This window comes from Copidosoma floridanum, unplaced genomic scaffold, assembly GCF_036245765.1.
Source record: "Copidosoma floridanum isolate Cflo_tuat_1 unplaced genomic scaffold, Cflo_Japanese_pri ptg000030l, whole genome shotgun sequence".
Lineage (NCBI taxonomy): Eukaryota > Metazoa > Arthropoda > Insecta > Hymenoptera > Encyrtidae > Copidosoma > Copidosoma floridanum.
In genome coordinates this window covers 7,609,493-7,629,681 of record NW_028321907.1, presented here as the reverse complement: position 1 = coordinate 7,629,681, position 20,189 = coordinate 7,609,493, and the positions used below count along the sequence as shown (strand labels likewise).

The 20,189-nt window shown below is 37.7% G+C and overlaps 1 protein-coding gene across 1 annotated transcript; it reads left to right on the top strand.

Moving 5' to 3' along the window:
* The first annotated feature begins 202 nt into the window (after positions 1–202).
* On the top strand, positions 203–1,483 carry LOC149373460 (uncharacterized). The gene is made up of 2 exons (XM_089596412.1): positions 203–713; positions 1,283–1,483. Exon 1 carries the CDS (start codon positions 203–205, stop codon positions 695–697), a length of 495 nt encoding a protein of 164 aa, XP_089452538.1. The 3' UTR covers positions 698–713; positions 1,283–1,483.
* The last annotated feature ends 18,706 nt before the right edge of the window (positions 1,484–20,189 follow it).

The following is a 20,189-nucleotide window of genomic DNA, read 5'->3' as shown; positions in this document are numbered from 1 at the left end:
ACTTGTGCAAACATGTACACTACAGATCTTTGCAGCCCAAAAACAGCAGATGTTGGTGGGTCTTTGTCTTTTTTCTATTCTTGTGAACATCTGCGTGTATCTATATCTTTAAATTTTAGTATAAAAGGAGGTAACATTGCAGTATCAAATCATTCACTTCTTTCAGTTGAAGCAACTAAGACGTTTAGATTTCTTTACTGAAATGGCATCTAAACTGATTTTGTCGGCTGTTATCGTATGCCTCCTCTCCAAGGAAGGCCTGGCGAAAAAAAAAGACTTTTGGAATTTTTTGAGTCAACACCATGGTTCCTCCCAGCCGGAAATACTGGGTGGTTCGCTGAATTATAATGGACAATCAGGCATCATATACGTACAACAAGGAGCACAGCCATCGTATCCGGACCCCACTGGACAACAGCCAAACATCGTATATTTGCCAGGACAGCCATCTCAGCCAACTAACCCTGGTCCTGGTGGACAGATTATTGTTACCTCTCCGGGACAGCCAACCGCCCCAGCTCAGCCTATTTCCGTTGTTTTACCATCAGGTGGAGTAAACGGAGAACATCAACCTCACCCAGGTAACGGTCTGAATATAGGCCCAATATATGTGCCAAAACCAGGTAGTAATGGAGCGGAAGGCTCGACACCCACAAATTATCCGATGCTCAAATGTCAACTCGTATGCCAGAACTAGTCCTAAAAATCAATGTGTAAGTTATCAAGTTTCTTTATATACATTACGATGTGGTTTCCATTACAAATAATAATTATTTAATCAGTTTTAAGATACGCTAGTACTCGAAATTAAAGAAACTACGTTCAAATATTTTTAATAAGCATTTGAGTCGGTATACTAAACGTTAACTTTTTTAATTTGATGAATTTTTACTCGTAAAACCGATTGTTGTTGATTTTAAGTGAGTAAAAAATACTAAATTACTAAATTACTAACCATGTAGTGGTAATACAAAAGCCGAATAGTAAGGGTATCAACTCGCAGTCATTAAAACTTTTTTACTCCACCACTTTCATTAATTTTTTTTTTCATGGTTATGAGCTGCTTCAGTAGCAAAAACTATTTTCTGTCATAATTTGACCCATACAAACGAGCTGTTAAAAGTTTTTTCCAACACAAAAAATTTCAAACAACTCCCTTGCTTTAAGTAAAAATTCTTACGTCAAGTACTAGCTGTATTCTTATAAGTAAAAAAAAGTAATTTTCTCACTTTTACTGTGCATTAAGAAAATATTTCATGAACTTTTCTTTATTTTATTTCAGAAAGTCCACAATTAAAACGGAAAGATGATAGCTCGCCGTACACTCATCTTATCGCACCACTTGTAATATACAAACACGATTCTAAGTGTATTCAAGTTTTACAAGAAAACCAAAGAATGCGTTTCGCACTGCATTTGAAACATTGTAACTAGGTATAATAATCGTTAATAATGTTGATAAATTTTTTTACAATAAAAATCATGTAGCAAACAATTTTAATGACTTGTCAATACTGAATCCTAACAATGGTCAATCTAATTCACTTATATTATGCCAAATTTTTTAAAAAACAGTTCTTATTATCATTAAATGTACTAAAAATGGTAAGTTATGAATAAAAATCTTCCATTCACAAGAACAGAGTCGAAAATTTGATTTTTCAATTTTAATAAAATGTCAGAATATTTTCCTTGACGATGAAAAGAAGTCAGAGTTATGAAGTATAAGGCTCTTTTGTTTCAAAGTTATGATAAACACCTGATTAATCAAGAATTATTAAATGTATTTATTGTGCATGTATCACAGGTACGTACATGTACTATCAAAATTATTTTTACTAACAGAAATATAAGGTAAAGCCCAGCAAACCCCAGAAGAAGAAAGAATTTCTCTATACTCTAGTAAAGTAAGTTCTGTTGTCTTTAAGCTTAATAAAATATATTTAAAATTTCGAATAATTTCTATATTCTGAACGTTTAACATCTTTTTCATGAGTAATAACTTTTTATACAAGATGAAAATTTTCTGATAATCCGGCAACAAATTTTCTAATGCTACAATGGGTTCGCTAAATAACCAGAAGTTTTATTACTGAACTTTGTTGCGATCATTACGATTAAAAATTTTTTTTGTTACGATACATTAAAAAAAAGTAAATAAAATAAACAAAATTAGACAATGATAAACATCACCTATATTCCGATAAGAAAAAAGAATGTATTTATTATGGTATTAACTACCGATTACTAACATTGTTTTCTTAAAATATTATTGTCAATCAAGCTTGTTACTTGTAAGCAATTCTTATGCCCCCAATAAACAATTTTTCGCAGCAAGATTCTACTTTTTCAACTTTGCTTGTTATCCTGCTTAATCATCGTCTCAGAAAACATCGTTTTAGTTATACAATGTAGTTTTGTCCTTTTTTATTAAAAATTTTAGTCCGTTCGTTACAATACAATGAGACTATTCGAGTGGTTCTGGTCAAACAGTAAATGTAACTGTAATGTAAGTAAAAGTACTATTCTATAAAAAGAATAAAACGCTATGTAAGTGATTTTATCATTTTCGAATTTTCAAACAATTCAGAGCCAGGCTTGTAATTTTTTACTTTACTAGAAATATAACAGGAATATATTATACACGTACATGTATTTATGTAAACACACAACATCAGTACCACTTGAACTACTTTCAGAATGGATTCAACATAACAAAGAAAAAGTATTTTAAAAAATACTATGGGTAATACTCAGATAATTTTGTAAAATTAATTTACTTGATTATTTCTTATGTATTGTTGTTTTATTGTAGTTTAAGTGAATATCAGTAAATATCAAAGAATTTCATATATCTATAAATAATTTTCTACACAAAAAATTTCTTACTAATAATTATTACCAACCAAAAAAAAAAAAAAAAAAAAAAAAAGAATCTAATCCTAGAATCTATCAAGTCCATATTGAGGCCTAGACGTATTATTCCGTCTTAACATGATGAATAATTCTTGCTTTTAACGTTCAAAATTTTTTAGGCTATACTTTTAAATTAATTTTATATTAACACCAAATAATCATAATCCTTGTAGTCGGAAATATCAATTTTTTCACTTATAATATGATATTCACTAGTAAATTAATTCTACTAGGAGTTCATGAACAATTGTTTTTTTTGTAAAAATATAAAACAATGTAGGTAATAAGCTGGTCTTAAAAATCTAAAATAATAAAATTTAATGAATTATACGTGATGTTAACTTTTTACTTCTAAAAAATTTTAATAGAAAGTAAAAATACATTTTAACAATAATAGTAGGAAAATCTGTTTCTAATGTTAAAACAATGACAAAATAATCTTAATAAATATTTATAAAATTTTTATTACGCTTACACTATCATTTTTTTGTGCCTGTTAAAACACGTAGGTCAGGCGAGGGTATATGAAGATATATTTTCGTTACAAATGGATACAGTAATGTTTATGATCTGTGCATTAGTTTAACTTAAGAATAACGTATCAAACTTTTTATTTTTAGAGTTATATGTACATATTTATATTACTTAAAAAACTTAAGATAAAATAAGTTTTTGAAATTTACGAATATAATTGGTCTTTATTTACTGGGAATCTATTTCTACTGAAATAACTATATCAAGCGAATCCTATCCTAGTTAAGAAGTTACTTTCCCAGAAATTTTTTTTCATGATAACATAATATTTGGAATTACTGATGTACAAAACTTTAATTTTTTGTTCTAATTTTGTTCTCTAAAATTCATACAGTATTTTGAAAAATATGATAAATTAATTTTAAAAAATATTCGAAAAGTATTGCAACATAGTCTTCTGTAATCCTTTCAAAAATCATAAGTTTTATCATTCGGGATTATGTCTTCATGTTTTGACTTCAGCAATATTATAAGTCAATCATTATACATTGTAATGGCCTTAGCTCAACAATTCCTGAAACAAAAAAAATTTTACACACATTACAATATAAGAAAAAAGTTTTATATTTTGGCACATTGTGCCAAAATTTAAGAAAAATAAGGTTTAATAACTTAATAAAACCATTAGTTTGGTGTTGTAACTAAAGTAGTAATATTTAATTATTAAATTAATAGCATTTTATTCGATGCATTGTAATTTTAAATAAAAAAATATAAACCTAAGTCTTAATAAAATACCAATAATATGAATTGTTTAACTTGCCCATTTCTGTGTTACGGGGTCCTGACACGCTATTTTACATGTTGGTTGCTGATTACTTGGCATCGGACTCGGTTGTCCCATGTTGCTTGGGGCACTTGGTGATGGTTTCTGATCTGGCGTATATAGTAAAACACACAGTCTCATATTACCAGGATGAGGTTGTGCAACACCTTGTGTTGGTGGTAGTTGTGGCCCTAAAGATGGTATCGAAATACCCGGATGCCCAACCACACCGGGATTTAGTGGTGGTTGTTGTGGTTTTAAAGATGGCATCGAAATACCCAGATGCCCAAATAAACCGGAATTTAGTAGTGGTTGTTGTGGTTTTAAAGATGGCAACGAAATACCCAGATTCCCAAATAAACCGGAATGTGGTGGTGGTTGAACTTGTGGTTGTCCTGGCATCATTATTTGGCTTGGCTGCATGGCGATACTTGGGTACGATACTAGCTGTGGCAGTTGCTGTCCAATTATAATTACCAGTTGGGGCTGCCCACTTGGGTTCTGTTGTGATTGTCCTGGATGCAGCATCTTGAATCCCAAAGACCGAATCATGTGTAAAATGGCAAAGTTTCCCTGCACTAGAGAAAATAAGCACGTGGCAACTGCCAATACGATAAGCTTGGACCCCATTTTGAATGAAGAAGTTTGAGCAGTTCAAATTTGGAGCTCTGAATAGATAAGTTGGGTGAAAATTTCTGCTTTTATACTAAAACATAGAATTACGGATCCACGCATGTGCACGAAAAATTAAGAGGAGTGAATACCCAAGAAATGTATGCGGAAATCAAACTAACGAAGTGAGTTGTACAAATGTTTGCACAAATGTTTTCATACTATCACACGAAAAACAGTTGTCTTTGGTTTGATTATCTTAGAATAAAACTGACATTGAATTTACTTTATCTATTTTTTATTCTTCAAGTCGTATGTTTTTGTTATCGAGTTTGTATCATATATTTCTGAATAAAAAAAAATTTTTTAATAGAAATTGTACATTTTTTGAAAAGATATAATTAAACAATATCATTTTGATCTATTACTGATTAGTTACGAAACCTATTATATTACAGTTGCGTATAAAGAAATAAATTTAAAATTTTTCATAAAAAAACATTCAATAAAAAAAACCTAAAGCCAAACCTCTCCAACATTGCATGTGTTTTATTTAGTGAAACGAAAATTTATTAGATACCCCAATAAAGTTTTATGGTGCGCTCATTTTAAAACATTTTAGATAGTTAATGGTTTCATTTATCAATTCAATGTCCTATAATCGAACGATTTTAGGTATTTCTTTGTGTACATTTGTTCAGAAGAGATGCTATTTTTTCCATGAGAAGATAAGAAAACCTACTTATAATGTAGAACACAAGTTTTCCTTAAATGCTACACGAGTATCGTGTTTTCCCCTCTCATAAATATTCTAGTATTATCTATTCCAAATTTGGAGTACTTTTCACCTTAAAAGAACTTTTCACGATTCTTTCTTGGATGTTGCAACTTTTTTCATTCAGTCACATATGATCACATATAATTTTACAATTAACCACTAAACTTTTTGTATTATACTCACAAATTTAAAAGCCAACATGTTGAGATTTACAAAAAAATACAAAATTTTGTAATCATAAAATTAAACATATCTTGCAATTTTTGACTTTACTCCATTTCGCGTTAAAAGTGTGACAATTTGGTGATATCATCTTTAGATTACACTAATCTGAAGCAGCAGACTAAAATATTTAATAGCAGTCCTATTAATATTATGTATAAAGAAATAAAAAAAGACCTATTATAATTGATAAAAACATCCATTAAATAGTTTAGTTTCCTCCTGTAGATACTGCAATCTACATGGTAACACCAATTCAACAAACTACTTACAACACGTTTAACATTTTATTTAACCTGTCTTCCAAAATTTACTAAAAGCTACATGAAATTTCGAAAAAACGTTTGTCAATGTATCAAAATTTATTATGTTGCATACTATTAATTATTAACCATGTCATAGTGATCATCGACCACGAGTCATTGTCCCGAAAAAACAATGTACGTAGAGTAATTTTACTTGATACTTGCAGAATACACGAGTCACATCCGCTACTGAGAACGAAGCATGTATAATAAACACTTCATAAAAAATGAGAAAATGTACGTTTGCAATCTGCAATTTAGCTCTTTCCCTTTGCACTTAACTCTAGGAACAATACAACGCGCTCTGCAGTACACTCCACGTGCACAGCTTGGCATTAAAATATTTACACCGTATGTGCACGCAACAACGAAAAAAAAAAAAAAAGAAAAGAAAAATTAAATATTCATGCCCTATAAATAAGGCGCTCTTGCATTACTCGTGCATGCATCACGATCGCGCAGGTGAAAAAGCGATTACGATAATTGCGCGAACGAGCGAGCAAGAGAGAGAGAGGGAGAGAGAGAGGACGTGCCGATAATATACCCCGTACGCACGTATTACGTGAGAGAGTCCGAGGGAGAAAGATAAACGTTTTGCGAGGCAAAGAATAATGGGGAGCATCTGCTATACATGTAAAGAGAGTGGCGTGGAGAGGGGGGGAGGGGGGCAAGTGGGCCCGTGTCCGCGATAATGCACCGCTCACAGTAGCGGTGTCACTGATCGAATTGATGAGTTTGCGCCACGAAGGGAGTGTTAAATGCGTATGCGTGTGTCCATCCACACGCACCGATTTGTGGAGTCACTGGGGGCAGGATGTGACGCCGAAGCATTGTGGCATATACATTATCGCTCCCGATCCTTATAATCAGCGTTGCTATTGTCGTTGTTACGTGCACATCCACGTACGATGATGGACCAGTTGAGGTGATATCACACAACATCGAGACGACGAGATGAGCGAGGGAGCGGAGGAACGCGTTATAATAGGGTATATGCGTAACGAGTCATTGTGTTGGGCTCCCCCTTTGGATTATCACAGCGGGTATCCCTCCTGGCTCTCCAGTTTGCTGCTATCTGTGTCTCGGACGCGCGGCTACAGGCACACGTACTTTCCAATTTATTTTTCTTTTTTTTAATCCCGAGGATGTCGTATAAGCTGTACACTAGCCTCGAAAAGAATCGTCCTCACCTGTATATAGATAGTTTTTTTTTTTTTTTTTTTTTTGTCGCGATCGCAGGTGAATGATGCTGCTTCGGCAGTTGATGTAAGTGGAAAAAAAAAATTACGACAATGACTTGTGCTTGTGAACTTTTTCGTTTATTTGTTGTGAAACGTGTTCTTACTAGCACGGAAACCTTACTTCTTCAGACGTGTACAATCCAGTTGAGCGAACGAGTGCGTATGAATATTTTTTATCACGTATATAGTTTTAGATGAACAGCAGTTTCCTTATTAGCCTTTGCAAGTGCTCGTTAAACGCACGTCCGATATAATTACTCCGATAGAAAACCACAGCTGCATTTCAAAGAGTTTAGAAGTCGAATGATTTCGCGCAACGACTTCGTGATCTTCGTCCCAACGGCCACTGCGCGATTACGGCGCATAATTAACACCGAGAAATATGCCCATTAGACGTAACTTGCGCGAATAAAGTATCAATACCTTTACGGAGGAAAGTCGGGAATTAAACAGCCCGGGCCCCGCACTTTCTAATATCATCTCGTTTTTATCGCACTAGTTAAATCCAGACGTTTTTTCTGCCAATAAAAGGCGCGCGCCTTAAACTCGCCATTTCACGGACCCGATAAAGAATTTAAAAAATCCACTCGATCGCGGCGCGTCGGGGGGACACTTGTACAACTTCTCGAAATGATGAAGCCGTAATTTGGGTCCTCGAAAAACCAATACCTGCTGGCTTTGATAATTTCCACGTGCTCTGCAGCAACAGCAAAGTCTCTGAAGCTGAGCCTCTGAAATTGAATGGGAAAACCCGTGGTTACGCTGAGAGCAAATTGCGGCGGGTTACCCCGAAACCGGGAGCGCCCGCGCGGATCATTTTCGTATCGCGTTCCCCTGAAACACGGTGATCCCGCGAGCGTTTCGGCTTTCGATGGGGGGGGGGGGCTTCTTTCGCTCACACGCATCCACTTGTGGCTCTCGCGTACTTGGTATGGTACACACGAGGGCAGATAATGCGCTAGAATAAAGCGGCTGAAGACATGGATAAGTAAGGAGGTGGGCCTGGACCCCCAAAAATAATCACCCGTTCGCGAAACGTAAATGAAAGTAAGATTATGTCGGGCGACGACGGAGCGATGCGGGGCATCAGAGTAAAAAGGATTGAGTGCAAAAAAGAGAAAATAAAAAATCGGTAGGAGGTAGGATGCACGGGCAATATTATATCAGTGCCATTGGCTGACATACCCATGGCGCCACCAATTCCAAAATCACGAGCCGAATTTGCCAAGAAAAAAGTGCCATGCGTTATAGGAATAAGTACCTTTTTATCTTCATTACAAATAAACCACGACAAACGAAATTACTCTTACAAACGCATCTTTTTTCAAGTTAGTAACGTGTGATCTTCGCTAAGATTTGAAATACATTAACTCTTAGTTTTAACTAGGTGCAACATCCTACTGAAATTATCCTTAAAGTACTTTTTCGTCAACTGAAATACAAATTCTACGTATTATTACATCACCATTGATATTTCATTCATAAAAGGGTGCAATGTTATTTTTCTACCAAATAAGGTTCATGACTCAATAGGACATGCCCTGCAACATAAGATGTGCTCGAAGACCAAATAATACTTTTTACCATAAACACCAGCAATATGTACATGAGAAGGATAAAGAAAAAAGGGAAGAAAAAAAAATTGGCTATACGGTGCAGCGATGCCATACAGATGAAATACCAGGTACGTAATTGCGTGGTGGTAAGAATGCGCCTTTACTGAAATTATTCATTTCCTCGTGAGCATCAGAGGTAAGAGAACAGTAATCCTAGACGGAAAACTGCTCTAAGGATGTGTGCAAGGAAACAGAGAAGGAGAAGGGGTGGTAGAAGTACCAGTCGTTGTGCTCTGATGTCCCTATATGTGCGGATACGTGTGTTTTACCTCCAAGATGATATTATTCTCGGCAATCCAGACCAGATGAGGCACCGTAACCATAGCCATTATGTGCCCAAAGGGGGAAAGGGTTTTCTTGTAAGAGGCAATTTTAATTATTCATGGGGCCGTAGCGTTTTTGCGGCTTGCGCTGCAGACCCCTGCCTGCTACGTACAGGGATATATTTGCGTATGCAGGTCTTTGGCACGGACAAGCACAATTCATTACTGTGTTTTTTTTTTTTTTTGCTTTTTTTTCAAGAGAGAGATGGGTCAGGGTGAGGGTTACACTCGCCGCTCGTCTAATGAGCATTACGAGCGGCCGAGGGGCTGTAAGAGAGTAGTAGAAAGTGCACTCAATTACTATCTGCTGGGGTTCAATCGGGGTATGTGATACATCGTAATATATCGAAAAAGTGTAGTGATATCAAGACGTCAATCACCTTAAACTGCATTCAAAATAAGTTATGGTTACGTCACGTTTCATTTTACTCTCGATATGTCGAATACCCCGATTGAACCCCAGGTATCAATAGAGCCATCAAGGATAGAAAAAATTCACTATTGTTCCATATTAGATACGTGTATCCTGTATCAACATTTAACCAATAATATGGTGACATCTTTGTCTCGTATGACTACACATAAAAATATTGCATAGTGTCGGGCCAAACGTTCACAAACTATGCGTCAAATTACACATTAATACCCGAAATCGCAAAAAGATCGAGACCAGAGAGAGAGAAGAAGAGAGGAGCGAAAAAATGTGGGAGCCAAAAAATGAGGGAAGATCCACCATGGGTAAATAAAAGAGGACGAGAAGCAACGACGGATAATGCTCGAAAATTGACGGAGCACTTTACGAGTACGAGCAACGTGAGAGTACAGCCAGAGCATGTAGCCGGCTCCCGAAGTGCCGCTTGTCATGAAGGATACAAATGGCATCGTGATTTTCGTATACTCCCCAACCTGCAGCCGGTCCCCTCATCTCAGGCAATGGACCTTGGCAGATATACATACACGCGCACATGCACGCGCAGACACTGTGATTATAACCGGACAAATTTCCATGCTCGCGCGTACTTTCGGCGACCCGCCGGAGGGACACGTCCCTCCACCGCACAATATGTATACATATACACGCGTACGTACATGCACGTAGGTATTACGTAGTGCACGCATCGAGGGGCCTCTGGGCAGGTGGTGTGTGCCCTTTTATATCCAAATGGACCGAGAAAGAGGAGGAGGAGGCCCGCGAGGATATATCGTCGCGTCCCTATATATATGCCTCAACCGGTGCCGTGCCGTCCGTCACTGTTCTCCTCTTTCTCCTCATCTCCTGTCTTCGCGCTCTTTTTCTTCTCGGTGCACGGAGCCGCGCCGTCCCCCGGCCACGGCCGAGTCATTAAAACTCACTTAGGATAATACCCGAGCGATTGCTGCTTGAACTTGCGGAGCCTCGCGTATAGCATCGACGGGAAGCTCATCGACGCACCGCCTCTTTTTCTTGGCCTACCTGTACACGTATGCCCGTACCTTTTATTCACCAGCGAGTATACCACCAAAGACGATGACGAATGCGTGCCCGCGCGTGCGGTATATGAGCGATCGGTAGGTGGATATTGGCACTGATGGCGATTCTGTTTCCTCCTCCTCCCCCCTTCCACCGGTGTTTTATGATGGACCATAGACTCGTTTTATGTACATGAGGAAACTCAAAGATTGTAAACTTTACACTGTATTATGAAATTCTTTGTTTGCACGAGGGTGTTTGACAAATAATTTATAGTTTTGTTGAATACTTTGTAGATGCGTCGTAGAAGAATCATAGTCAATCTAGCACAAAGTATTTGCTTGCTTTTAGTAGTAAAAAATGTCGTGTATATTTTTGTTACGTTTTTCTTATTAGGTCAAAAGAAATGCTGGATTTCTTGTATATTAACAAATTTCTTTTCCACAAAATTCGAAAAATCTGCCATCAACAGATTGGAGAAATTGTCCTTTTAATAAATACTTTTCCCAAAAAGTATTTATCAAATCAAAGCTCCTTGTAATAATTTTAATTAAAAAAATTTTTTTTATGATTAATCAGCGAGCTTCTTCAAATAGTCACGGAACTCATTTTTTAAAAGGATAATCAGCATCTGCAACATCCATTTTCACGAATGTCATCACTTTCAATGGTATATAAATTTATGATTCTAAATACACGAGCATTGTGAACACTTCCTAGTCATCGAAATTTACAAAATTTGTTGAGTATCCTTCTCGCACTGTTCAAAAACAGCACGTGTAATAAATCGCGTGATTGCTCTCAACACCCTTTATCATACATGCTGTATGGTCGCTGCTGTTGCCAAACTTGTAATGCATTCCATTTGTTTTATCGATACGTCAACCAATAAAATCGTTAATCGTCCGCGTGTATATATCCTCCCTCGGGACACTTTTGAAAAAACGGAAGGTCCAATATTCTTTCGATGCATTATTAACATGGCGAATAAATCTCTCGCGCAAATTGAACACGAGAGATGCTTCCTTGGGAAACGAGGAGTAAAAAAATTTTGCACGAACGGGGAGGAGGGAAAAAAGGACGAAAAACGATACGTGGGGCGAGAAGAAAAATAAGGCACAAAAGCACCAGCGAAGGAACTCCAATCCGACCGAGTGACCATCCGGCACCTATACACGCGGAGGTGTTCGTTCGCTCTGGCGACGCCGCATGTGGCATCATTTATTGTCCTCCTTGTAACCCTCGACTGGCTATTGCCCTCCTCCCGCTTCTTTATGAATTGGCCCGAGCCATGCGATCTTGGCATTCGTTAATAAACAGAGTGAGAGCGAAATAGTCTTTCTCTAGTATCGTACATGCGTGCACGGATGCACAAGAGAGATACGGGGAAAACGTTTCCATCGATACATCCTTTTTGTGATCATCGACGAATCGTACACGCCGTAAAATAACTATGAAAAGACAACAAAAAAAAAAAAAAAATCTACCACTGCCACTATGCTCTACACGCAGGGTGTAAGTATCCTTACACACACACACAGGGGGGGCTTCGCGTGGAAATCGATTACGAGTATTAGTTCCACAGGACGTGTAAGAATCGAGAGAGAGAGAGAGAAAAAGAGAGAGAGCCCCGTTGTGCCAACGCAATTATTGCATCCTCCTTGGGTACACATCTGTATAGATACCTATATGCCTTCTGCGTGCGGGTATCGTGTTATTATTGAGGAGCAGCGCGAGAGCCCGAAAATGAAAAAGCTACGAGCACTTTGTATCAATTTATTTATGCACTTCATCAGAGCCGTCTCTCTTTCGGTACTTGTCGATACGTACGAATGCCGTCTCTCTCTCCCTCTCGCTATACGTGTTTAATCTCGGGGGTGATTCTTTTTGATATCATTATTTACACGCACCAGTAAATAGAATCGCGCTCTCTGCTTAATTAACTGCAAGACGTACATGCTCCTTTCTACAAATCGTTGGCTCTGATTAATCGGGAGCTCGCTCGGGCGATACGTTGCGCTTCGGAGCTGCGATGTAAGTGATTAAGCGTCAATTTGTTTTGAATTCTCAACTTTTATGACAAATCCTAAGTTACGTACTAGTTTTCATTTGCATTTCTTTTTTTTTTTTTTGGCTATAAAAATGAGTTGTAAGGACTTTTGATGACTACAATTATCAAGGTTATAATACTTACGAGATGGATGGAGCAAACCATTGAGACATCATTGACCACTCTCGATTTTTAAAAAGTGGTACGTAAAGGTTACGTGATTTCTTGGTATGATCAAACTTTTGATGATCCTGACCAAATTTCGAGCTATTGTGCAACATCAAATCAACTAGGAGATGGCGATCGGCCCTTCAAACAATGCAGTTAAAAGTACAACATTGGAATTATTTCAAAAAGACACTCAGCAAATAATCTCTACCTCATTAAAGTCAAGCCAAGGCAAACACATGTGAGAGTAAAAAGGAAACGACAAAATTGGGAGCCAACGTATAAGCCACGGAGATGGAGGAGAAAAAAAGCTCGCTTGGTAGCCGGGTAAAGACGAATGGACGGAGATAAAAAACGACAAGTCGAAACATTGTATAAGGAAGCCGATGAGGGAAGGATAAAAAAAAAAAAAAAAAAAAAAAAAAAGAAAAGAAAAGAAAAGTAATGAAAGCGAAAGAGCAAGGAGGAATCGAGCACGCGTGCTGGTGTACATGCGAGTGGAGGGAAGCGCATCGTGTTCGAGCAAAGAATGAACGAACGGATTCGGGACTCTCGTGCTAATGTATTCGCCATGTTTGTGTGTACGTATGCGCGATGGCTGTATGTATATAATATATACGTGGTGCTCATTATTCAGCGATAATTAATTGACGTCCATAAATAAGAGGGTCCGATGGAGACCGGGGTATAAATAAATGAGCCCCACTACTCTCGCGTGAAACAAAATGGTAATGGCTGACTTTGACGGACCGTTTAAGCCGTGGTTCAAATTGGAATAAAGCAGAGCAGAATGAAAGAAGATGGGAACAAAAAAGAAGACAAGGAGGAAGATGGCATCGGCAGCCGCGGTAGCAATAGTCCCTCAGCCCTCTGGGCCTCCTGAACTCTACAACAGCATGCGTAAGTGTATCTGGGTGCATGTGTCTATGCAGTTCGAATAATTCACCTGTTTAAGAGAAGAGGGAGGGAGAGTGTCGGGCGTACGTGTCTTCCCTCGCTTACCTTCGCTCCTGTGTGCTGCTGTCATGTTGCCTCTTCGGCTCGCCTGCATCTATTGATGCTTTTTTACTTCATTTTTTCTTTTTGTAAAAAACTTTTCGCCCAAGGTACAAAACTAATATTGTCATATAAGCATCATTTTTTAGTATTTTCCCTGTAGTCATCCTTAAGCTGAAGAGAAAAAAAAAATCCCACAATTTCTGGTTAGAACACTTACTTTTGCAAATTTTCGGGGTCGAAGATAGTTTTCACAAGATATAATTATTACTTTGTTTAATAAAAGATTATAATGTTTACTTAATAACAGTTCATAATATTCACACGATTTTTATAATACTAGGTGTTGTACGACACTATATTACTGTTCCAACTGAAGTATAACTCGCCTCAAGTTCTAAAACTAACTCGAGGGATAGTGTTTCGAAAGAAAAAAAATCCCGTCATATTTTTAATAACTCTTTTTAATCAACAAATGTACATAGAATCGTAAATAGATTACATACTTCAGTGACATTGTCCAAGGTACATGAAAACACATTTAATTTTCATGCAGTAAAATACATGAGTAGTGAATTATATTTTTAATGATGAGTCCTAGCTGTACTACGTTGTGACATTTTTATTCTGATTACACGAAGCAATCAATAGAATCTAATGGACTTTATATCATCTTCATTGTTAATATACTTTTTTATGAGGCTGATGCTATACATTTTATATTTTTAGACAAGAAACTTGAAATTTCTAGAGGAAGAATATTGACATTTAACACATCCTAAAAAACAATATTCTAAAAGTTTTTAAATGAAAAAGATGTTTTTTTGTTGCATTAATAGTGATTTTCAGCACTAGGTATTAGAAGAGTAGAATTTGTACATTAGAAACTGTGATAGTCAGTTACAAGACTTGAATTATTCGACTAGTCTTCTGACAATGAAAAGATAAAGAAAGATGAAGAAAGATAATGGTAAAATATTAAAATTGAAAATTAAAAATAAAATGAAACGATTGGCCTAATGCTTCCTGATGTTTTTTTAAACAACCAATTCATAATATTGCCTAGCTACATATCTAAATTTTTTTTCGATTGCATACGACAACTTTTTTTGCTCAAAATATCATGATCTTTAAAAGTTATTTCATCCAAAAATTCGAAAAATTGATTTTCCAAAGTTAATAAAATCGAAATAAAAAAAAATAGTTAATTAAATCTAAATTTCTGTTTCACATAGTAATACATATTCAAGAACAAAAAAAAACTATCCTAGTTTTATCGAAATATACATTGGCATGCAATTTTATAATCATTTAAACTTTATATCATCAAATATTCCGAAATAACAATTCAAATTTGTAATATCGATTTTTCAAAGTAATAAAATCGAAAAAAAATATGATTCGTGAAGTAAAAATTACATTTTTCAGTGCTGATGGGTATGGAAAATAATAAAAAAAAAAAAAAGGTCAGGGTTCATCCTAATCGGTGGAAGGATATGATCAATTTTATACATAGGTACATGTAAAATTTTTCGTGTGAAATTAAATTAAATCTGTAGTTTTGGAAAAAAAAAAAAAAAAAAAAACCCGCACGACTGAGAAAAACAGTCCCATACCCTCCATTATCCAACGAATCGCGAACCTCACCAACACCTAAATAAGAAAAGGGAGTACCGCTCGAGCGAGAATTCGATGAAGCGTCCCACAAGCTCGCCCGGACTGACGCAAATTGGCTCCGCGCGAAGGAAAATATCTTTGTACACGTACCCCATGAGCGTATTCATTTCTCGAGCGCACGTGACTCGCACATACACACATCCGAGAAAGCGAGGTGACGACGAATCGACACCGGAGAGGACCATCAGAGGCGGCTCGATTCACCCGTGATTTATTCGCGCCGACCATACGTACACGCGGATCGCTTCAAAGTGTTAAACGCGCGCGCGTGCATCAGATCCAACGGTGGCATACGAGGGGGAAAAAAAAGAAAAAAAATAAAGTATCGTCGCTCGCGAGACGTATATTTATATACGTGTGTCGTACGTGACGCACCGGCATACTTGGCGCTGCTTTTTGCGTCCGACCTCCACCCGATACCCCTGCAGCCACCTCTTCCTCAATTCCCCACTGCCTGGCCGTTCGTTTGTTGTCCTCTGCGGCTGGAAACGTATACACGATATGCTTTTTGTATCCGCACACAAGACTTTTTGAAGACACGGTTGCGTCTCGGATCAAGCCACACGAGCCCCCGTCAATTGTGAAATTAAAATAGTTCAGATTTGTCGGTATCGTTGGAAGCCTGGACCTGTATTGCGAGCTGCTATGTGGATACAGTTTGGTGTAAAAAGGCTGGCCAAAAAAAATACCTAACGATCTTGATGATTGATTCCAATGCAATTTTCTCTGGAATAAATAATCTTGTGTTTATAAAATCTAGTGCATTAATCTTTAGCCAAAATTTAATATACCTACTATACCATTACTACCAATAAATAAAACTATTACCTTACTTTGCGCTCGTATGGACGTACAAAAATGATCGTATGTGCATGGGTAGATTCAGAAAAATATTTTGTTCTTAGATTCTTCAAAATCAGATCGTTTTGAAGAGAAAAATCCACATCGTAAAAATATGGACCACACTATGAAGTAAAAGTAACATTATTTCCAGCTTGTAATTATTATTTCTGAAAATGAGAAAATTTTAGAAAAATTCAAGATCAACTTAGATCAACTGGAGTCCTTGAACTGATAATGCATTAAAAAAAAGGTTATTAATATTGGAGATTGTCTAACATTAACTATTAGTCTGATAAGTTAAGTAGTTTGGACCATTTTTAAAATATGTTTAATGCACCTTCAACCTTATAGCACTAAGGTTTTCGCTCGTGTACGGGCTAGAAACAAATTAAACGCATCAATAAAGAACGCACTCGCGGAATCCCGTGTGAATGAGGCACGCGCGCGAAACACAGGGTATAATAATCCCCTCCGAAACGGCAATTACAAAGGGCCGGCTCGTGGTAACACACACACACACATACACACGTGCCCATAAACATAATACCCTGCTCTCGCGAGCTTTGCGCATTACACAAATAAATTAGTCGCTCCACGCGCGCATCCACATAAAACACAACGTGCCGTGGCGCGGCATTATGCAATTTCACTTTTCGAAAAATAGAAGAATCCCTTGGTCCGTGGCAGATAGCCGTCCTCCCTCTCACACCGCGTGTACCCTTAACTCCATACTCTCGTCCGTCGGATGGAAAAGCGCTCCGAAGACCCTCGTCTTTAATTTCCCATTAGATTTTACTGCTATACACAATGTATACGCCGGGATAACGCATCGTGCACACCGGCGATGCGCTTGCACCGTAATGATAATACACATTGCGCTTCGATCCTGCAAGTAGTGATGATAATAATAATAATAATAATAATAATAATAATAATAACAATAACCGCAACAACAACGACGATGATGGTGATGATGATGATGATGATAGTAGCAGTAATAATAATATTCATCAGAAGCAGCGAAAGCAGCAGAGTTCGTGGCAATCTCGCCCTCAACTCGTACTCGTGATTAATCCACGTGGTATATAATGCACTGCCCAGCTTATGTGTATCCATGTGTTCGCAAGACCGCCAAGGGAACAATGAATGCGTCGAGACCCTCCCCCTTTCCCGCGCAGTTCTTTTCTCTCCCGCACAGGCTCGAATAAATTACTTAATCCCTCCTCCCCCCCTTCTCTCTTTCTCCTGTAGCGATATCTTCATTATCTAAGCGAGTGATGCGCGTACGCTTAGGCATCCACCGCACGCGCATCCCAAGTGCGTTCCAGTACCCGGGCGAGACGGGCTCGCGGAAGCAAACGCAGCATACTTATATACGTGTAGAGAGAGGGAGGGAGGGAGGGCAAGGTCAAAAGGTAAAAATCTCTTGGAGCAGCTTTCGCAAGCAAACGAGCCCCGAGAGGTCGACCTCGCGGTGATGCGCACACGTGTACCTATACCTATGTATATATACCCACTAGATGCGAGAGCCGTCCCATCGCGTTGGATGCATCTGTACACGCGTGCTCTTCCTTTTACAAGCTCGCGAGACGTCTGTGGCCCTCCGCTGCAACAACGCTGTTGGTGTCTTATCGCGTCCGCGTACAGTATATGTATGCACGACGAGTGCACTGTTGTCCCGGGCCCCTCTGGCTTACCGTTATGCGTATACCCGCAGACGCAAAAATATTTTAACAATTTTCTCTTTTGGATTCTCTAGCGAGCCCATATAAGTACAGCTGCCACAAAGCACCGAGAATCCGAGAAGCTGCGCGAAAGATATGGACGGTGGAGGGAGGAGGACGATTGAAAGATTCGCTCGGTCGGCGGACGGCTGTATTTACGATCGCTGCTGATTGATTTTTTTTTTTTTTTTCTTTTTTCTTTCTGCGTGGAGAGGCTGATGCGGCAGCAGCGAGAGCTTTGCGTGCGAGCGCGCGGTGTGGGCAGAGAGGCGCCTTTGCCTTGGGAGTTATTTGGTTTCACTGATGTGTATCTGCTCGATTCGCGTATAGGTGTTAGCAAAGCACGAGAGAAGAGCGTCTATACGAGTATGCTATTGTGTTGCACCTTACAATGGATTATTTATTATTCGTTTGGTGAATTTATTGTTTCGGTGATGATCCCACGTGGTGTCATCTTAGAAGCATGCCCCTCAACAATCAGAGTCTACGCCAAGCTCGGAGCTTTCGATGTTGTTGGAGCTTTCGAGGTCGATCCAATAAGTTATCGAATTACAAAAAATTAAGCTCTTTTTGAAGATTTAGTCGGTTCGTATTATTCTATAAGGGTATATTGATCTAATCTGATGGCAATAATCTTATTGACTAGCCGAATATCTTTAATTCATCGTAAATACCCTTTGATGATTCGTCAGCGATCCTTCCAGTTCTCATAATGACGTAATAAATGTTACTACCCAAGTATTCAAGCAAGTTATCTCGCAGTATCAGGCCAATATAGTTTAAAAAAAAAATTTGCCCATCTCTGTAGGTGGCAAACATATCACGTTGACAACGTACAGCGTAATTAGGAGAAATTTGCCGCAAACTCTCGTTAACTCCAATGAACTGTTTAATTTTATAAAAAATGGATAAAAAGGAAACGTGTAAACTTCGAGTGCAATAATAAATAAATATACTTATGGCATCCGATTTAACCATCATATGCATAAAATTTAGTTACGCATACATAATTCAAGCACACACGTGACAGCTGCCAACTTGCGTGCATTCACAATATTTTACTGGAGAACTTTAATTTCGCATCACCCTGACAGTCATGAAAACGCCGAGCTTATAACGAGCCTTTCAAATGTATTCTACGCATTGTATTACTTGTACATCGATTCTCTATGACGGCATAGAAATACACGTAATGTACACGCGTACGACTGATCTATGCTATGTAAATATATCATACCTAAGTGCGTGTACGCGGAATACGGAGACAGGAGTAGCCATACTGCAATAATTTTTGTTCAACTATCGGTATTGCGAATAGATCCAACGGAACTGAAATATTTTCGTGGGTACAATTACGTATGCTACTGACCATTACAAAACACCACAATAAATAAAATCATTTTTGGGTACACTGTACGTGCGTCACGTGTGTCTCTTTCTTCTTCTGAGGTTTTACTTGACACTTTCTCACCATTACTATGAATAAGGTCTCATTACAGTTACATAAACATTTACTACTCGGTAACTATGAAATTTTCGTCTCTCGGAGCAGGGTTTGTGAAAAATTGTACCTACACAACCCACAGGAGAAAATAAAAATAAAAAGTCTCAGATCGCACTTTGGTCAAATGCCTGTCATTTGACACTTTCTCCATTATTATCCTATACTTATGTTCTATTGATTATTATCATAGAATAAAGTTTTTTTTTTTGACGCGTATAGAGAAGAACTGGTTTATTTTTTATCATTGTAAATCAAACAAACTTGAACAACTTTTTCCTTGTAATAAATGTGCCATTTTGTTTAGTGTCCATGACTTACAACCGTGACTTGATGTGTCCACGTGATGAACTACTATGAGTAACTCGATTACAAACGTACAACAATTGCGCTATCCCACTATTATTCAACAGTATTATCTATTTCTTGGATAAATTAACAATTTCGTAATTAATCTAGTGCTTTGA

Excerpts from the sequence above, each read along its gene's own strand:
- LOC149373460 (XM_089596412.1), top strand. The coding sequence starts at position 203 with ATGGCATCTAAACTGATTTTGTCGGCTGTTATCGTATGCCTCCTCTCC.